Source organism: Diabrotica undecimpunctata, chromosome 8 (assembly GCF_040954645.1).
Source record: "Diabrotica undecimpunctata isolate CICGRU chromosome 8, icDiaUnde3, whole genome shotgun sequence".
In the NCBI taxonomy this organism is placed as follows: domain Eukaryota; kingdom Metazoa; phylum Arthropoda; class Insecta; order Coleoptera; family Chrysomelidae; genus Diabrotica; species Diabrotica undecimpunctata.
In genome coordinates this window covers 31,662,936-31,668,935 of record NC_092810.1, presented here as the reverse complement: position 1 = coordinate 31,668,935, position 6,000 = coordinate 31,662,936, and the positions used below count along the sequence as shown (strand labels likewise).

Here is a 6,000-nt window from a genome sequence, read left to right as displayed (position 1 = left end):
TATAACTCAAATCCGAGCTACTCGGATCCGAGTACTCGTAAATGTAAAGCGGACTTAATGTTTACCATTGCTTTTGCATGTTTAGTTTGGTTTAAAACGAGTTATTTTTATCATTTAAAAATGGAAATTAGCCTAATGATATCTTTGAGTACTGTGGTGAAGCAAAGAGACCATTGGTTGAAGGGGAAGCAGTTATCAAGTGATGAATTCTTAAATTTTAACTTTATTGTTTGGAACTGGCTTGTGTATTGATGAATCCAGAATCCTATTTTGTGTATACCTGGGAACCCAGAGTATAATGTTCTGTGTAATGTTTGTCTTACTAATATATGCGTTATTTTATATTATGCCTTATGTTTTTAATATGTTAATTTTTATTTTATACTATTTTTTGACATATGTAAGTACTTTATTGTATATTAACATAAATAAATAACTTGAACTTGACTTTATTGTAAGATAGTTCATTTGATTACATGAAATCAACCTTAACTTAACCTTAACCTGTCAAAAAAGATCATATAGCACATGATTCGTCTTTAAAAGATTCCATACTATCCCACATGGTAAGTATTTGTATTTCTGTTATTCAAGAAAATAAATTATGTATTCTCAGTATGTTTTTGACTTAATGATAGTGGTATTTTCTTTTTATCGATTTCCTCTTTTTCCTTAAGTTTTCCAGTTTAGGAAAGAGAAAAATATCTTTTGTCGATCTTGAATTACATTGAGGAAAAGAACAATATCGATTTGATTTAAAATATTTTAACGTAGTCACAGTATATTGCTTTATAAAGAATATTATTTGGCAATATACTGTGACGTAGGCATAATGCTGAAATTTACTAAAAAAATTTAATAATTCTATTCAAATCAAAAGTTGTCTGGTTTGTTTATACCACTTTTAGTAGTTTAAATTTGTTCCGCCAGAGGTCAGATACTTTTTTTTTCAATCGCGAAGAGATTTTATCAATTCAGTGATAAAAAAGTGGACAAAATGACTTCCAGATTCGTCCCGTTGAGGATGAGTGGCGGTGCGTGGTCAGTTGTCTATGAACTACATTAAAGCTAAACGAACGCAACAACAGTGTTCAAATTCTCAGGATCGGTTATCGAGAGCTCTCCGTGCCGTAATAGTTACGACGAAGACAGACTGAGGGCGCTGGCACGCATTGTCATTGGCATGGGCGCGAAGAAAAATCGTAACATAACCATTTAAATTATTGCTATTTAAATAAAGCTGTTGTCATGCTGTTGTAATCAGGGAACTGCGATTTTCTTTTTTTTAATATGGCTGTTATGTGTAAAATTTGTAAAAAAATTCTCTCCAGTCAATCATGCTTGAATAGACATAATAAAAAAGTTCACAACCAGAAAAAGACTGAAATAATAAGTTACGAGTTAAATGTGTTTAATTCGAAGTGTTTTGAATGTGCAATTTCTTTTAAATTTATTAAGGATTTACGCACACACCTACAGGACAAACACAACGTAGCAATAGAAATGATAGAGATTACCTTTAATGATTCTAAAGGTAAGTATTTGTACAACAAATTGTGTTATTAAAATAATAAAATATATTTTTAGAGTTTGACGATTGGTTGGAGGATATAAATAAAAAAGAAAAAACAGAATATGTTTTGACAAGAGGATGCAAATTGAGGAAAACTGATGATGGCACTGTTAAAATGTATTATTACCACTGTAATAGAAGCTATAAGAAATGTAATGCATAAAACGTTTTGAATAATAAATGTTTTACTAAATACTTTCAATATTACAGGTAACATTATTCAGGATGAGGTCAGAAAAAGGTTGCCAAAGATGCAAGGTTCAGAAAAACTATTGTTTTCTTGCACAAGTCAAATTATATCAAGCCAACTAAATAATGGAAAATGTATAGTTACATATTACAAAAGTCACTACCACCATGACAATGAAATTCGACATTTGCATTTATCAAAAATAGATAAAAACCAAGTTGCAAACAAATTATTAGCAGGAGTATCTGTTTCTAAGTAAGTTACTAGCACATATATTCACCTGACGGTCTGCTGACCATAGGTGTGTAATAGCACATATTTTACATCAGTTATAATTTAAAATATTTTACAGGATACTGGATCAAAATAGAGATCAGATTGTTGAAACTGATGTGCAAAGAATTCATCTATTAACAAAAAAAGATATATACAATATCAAAAATTCTTATGGTATAAGCATATCAGATGATGGTAGAAGAAATGGAAATGATGCTGTCAGTGTGGACATGTGGGTGCAAGAACAACGAAGTTTTGAGGAAAATGCGGTCATATTTTATAAAAAGCAGGGTATTGAACATAATAATCTTGAGCAGAATGATTTCTGTTTAATAATTATGAATAAATCACAGACATATATGTTAGAGAAGTTTGGTGAAAATATAATTGCCATAGATTCAACACATGGTTTAAATGGTTACAACTTTGAACTTACAACATTAATGGTTGTGGACGAATTTGGCGAAGGGTTTCCATGTGCATGTATGTTCACAAACCGACAAGACACATTTATACATAAGCTTTTTTTTGAAAAACTTAGGGATGCTCTAGGACGTATAATTACTCCTAAAACTTTTATGTCTGACATTACGGGGGTATTCTACAACGCTTGGCAGCAAGTAATGGGCAAACCTTATTATCAATTATATTGTGCATGGCACATTGACCGTGCCTGGCAACAAAATTTATCAAAAATATCCAGCAGTGACAAAAAAAAGTGGGTGTATAAAACTCTGAAATATTTGCAATATATTCCAGAGACAGAAGAATTTCAAAGCAGTTTAATTAACACTTTAAATTTATTTTATGAAGATCCAGATACTGTAGAGTTTGCAAAATATTTTAAGAATAATTATAGTACTAATTCCAAACTTTGGGCAGTCTGCTATAGGCGAGAATGTGGAATCAATACCAATATGTACCTAGAGTCTATGCACAAGACAATAAAATACTTTTATTTGCAAGGTACAACTGTAAAACGATTAGATAAAGGCTTACATGCGGTTTTAAAATATATTCGAGATAAAGTTGTTGATAGAATAATAAAAAAAACTAAAGGTAAGCATACTAAACGCATTTCTGCAATTGTTTCAAAACATCGTCAAGCAATAACATTATCTTTTGAGGTAAATCAGAATGAAAATGAAACGCTTTTATCAACATTTGGTGATGATAATACTACTTATACTGTTACAAAAGTAAACGACATTCCTTGTTGTGAATTACAGTGCAAATACTGCAGTATATGTGTGCACGTTTACCAATGTTCGTGTGTAGATTACTTTTTAAATAACACAATATGTAAACATATACACTACGTAGGATTACATAATAATAAACCACCGACAGTAAACAAACATGAAAATGAAAGTAGTGAAGAAATTAAAATGCACTTAAACACAATGCAAAACATAAACAATGAAAATTGTAATATTGAAGTTGAATCTATGCAGAAAAAAGTTTTTACTTTGCTAACAAATATATCTGAACAAGTAAGAGAATCTTCAAATGTAAAGGCTTTACAAGAATGTTGCAGCTATTTAAAAAAGGCTTCTTTAATATTAAATGTTGAAGCTAATAATGTGTCGCTGTCGCTATCCGATACTGTTAGATCTGAACCTACAAACAAAAAAATTGAGAAGCAATTGCAGTTTTTCTCTACAAAGAAGAAACAAAAACTTAAAAAAACTTTTGTCAAAAAGCCAAATATGGATGAAAAACAGTTAATTTCGGATGTTTTAAATACACGTCCGTATATTAGCTCAAATGTGGATAACGATCACAAATATTGTAAAAGTACTAATAAATAATTTTTACAACAAAAATTCTTGTTTTAAAATTCCATAAACTGAACTAAAATTCAAGTTTTTCAAAACCTGCTTTATTTTATAGTCAACTTTTCTGTAACTCCCTATGAATTTGTCTCTGTTAAAAACAACTATGAATTTTTTCCTTGTCTTAAAACATGTAAAAGTTAATGAAGAATAACTTTCGCTAAAAATAAAAATAATTAAGTTTCTTAGCACAGTCTCCGTGGACATATTATAAATAATAACCTAATAATTTTTAGAATATACTAATTCCGATGGCTTATAACTTAATATTTTTGTTTTTGAAACAGCGTTCACTTGCAACAAACATTTGAATTTCGCGGTTTTAAGTCAAGATTCCAACCTGTAGCCAATATCACAACCAGCACGGAGAGCTCTCGATAGCCGCTCCTAAATTCTCTGACGTGCGGAAAATTCATTCACTTCATGCAATTACATACTTATCGTAGCACTTCAGTATGCGTTAAGTTGATAATAAAATGAATATGAAAATTGAATATAAAATGAAGGAAAATGATGTGACATTTTACAGATTTTTAAATGCTGGTCGAATAGACTGTTGCATGACAAGAAAAGAAGATATAAGTCTATAAGTGAAATGTAAGAACTGCAGGATAAGAGTTAGTAAGCCAAAAACATAAGTAACTTTGCTGAACATCGAAGTAAAAAGTGGAACTAAAATAAAATATCAGAAAGGTCCACAAAAAAAAAGATCTATCAGCGCAAAAATAATAGGAAAAAATTCTCAGAAAAAGTCAGGAACAAAGAGATCTGGTGTTGTTCAAACGAAGTTCAAGATAAAATAGAAGAGAAAATTATATAAACAGTGGCAACAAAATAGGTCGGATCCTATATACAAATACCGTTTGTCCACATACAAATATATAAGATCAACTCGACAGCAGGAAAGAAAAAAAAATTACTAAAATAGCAAAAAATCATGAAGATTTTAATCGAAAGTAGATGTATCAGAGATGAAAACAATAAAATACTAGTTCACGAAAAGGATGTCAAAAAAAAGGTGGAAAAAGTATTATTAAATGAAGAATTTGACAGAAAACCAGTGGAGTTAACATTAACAGCAATGGTCGCCAAAATAACAAACGCGGAAGTGGTTCAAGCACTTCAAAAATTAAATAAAGGAAAAGACAGGAACAAGTCGGCTAACAGTTGAAGTTGGGACCAATCCCAGACGAATGGAGCAGTATATTATTAGTACCTCTTTATAAAAGCAAGAGAGATATAAAAGTGTGTACAAACTACATGGCCATAGAACTACTTAGTTGCACCATGAAAATTATGGTAGAGTAATTTTATTATTGATAGATACATAAAGAAACCGAAATATCCTATAATCTCGAGACGCAGTTCAACAGATAATTTTCATTGAGATCGAGAGATTCTAGGGTGGGCACTCAAGATATGACTCCCTGGTGTAAAGATTGCGAGATACACGTACGAGGAAGTAAAAAACTAGTGTTGCTACAGCTGTGGAAGAGATTAATAATTTCATATTCGACTTGTATAATCGTTCCACTCTACTCTTCTATTTCTTACCCAGTCATTGATGTTCTCCACCTTGCATTGTATATCTGTACTTCTAGCATGTCCCAGTGTTCATAAATGTGTTTTTAAGTGTTTTCATCCTCTCTGTCGCGTATGTCATTATTGGTCTGATGACTAAGTTTGCCTTTCATCTCTTTCCTGATATTTTTATTTCTACATATTGTTTCATTCAGCCAACATCTTCATTTTCGAGCTTTCCGTAGCTAGATGTGATGTATTGATAGTTAAAATCAAATCACTTGTTCTATTATCAGACCTTCCACCTCTTTTACATCTTAGTAAATTTGCTGTTATATGTTTGGGGAATTCAAACACATTCAATTTTCTAGCAGTTTAAATTGGTCTAGCATACAAACATATGTCCACGAAACCGGTTTATTGTATTCTACTGATCCCCCTTGCACTTGCGTTTATTATATATATATATATATATATATATATATATATATATATATATATATATATATATATATATATATATATATATATATATATATATATAGCGTCAGTGCACGATCTTCCCGGCATAAACCTTGTTTTTCTGCTAGTGTTATAATTTCATT

The 6,000-nt window shown here is 30.7% G+C and overlaps 1 protein-coding gene across 1 annotated transcript; it reads left to right on the top strand.

Annotated features, from left to right (window-relative positions):
* Window positions 1-1,415: 1,415 nt before the first annotated feature.
* Window positions 1,416-2,022, top strand: LOC140448348 (uncharacterized). The gene is made up of 3 exons (XM_072541435.1): window positions 1,416-1,534; window positions 1,588-1,725; window positions 1,784-2,022. Exons 1-3 carry the CDS (start codon window positions 1,504-1,506, stop codon window positions 2,020-2,022), a joined length of 408 nt encoding a protein of 135 aa, XP_072397536.1. The 5' UTR covers window positions 1,416-1,503.
* Window positions 2,023-6,000: the final 3,978 nt, after the last annotated feature.

Bases quoted from the DNA above. Each gene is read 5' to 3' on its own strand.
- LOC140448348 (XM_072541435.1), top strand. From the start codon at position 1,504: ATGATAGAGATTACCTTTAATGATTCTAAAG. The intron at 1,535-1,587 runs GTAAGTATTTGT...ATATATTTTTAG, and splicing joins TACCTTTAATGATTCTAAAG to AGTTTGACGATTGGTTGGAG. The intron at 1,726-1,783 runs GTAATGCATAAA...TCAATATTACAG, and splicing joins TAATAGAAGCTATAAGAAAT to GTAACATTATTCAGGATGAG.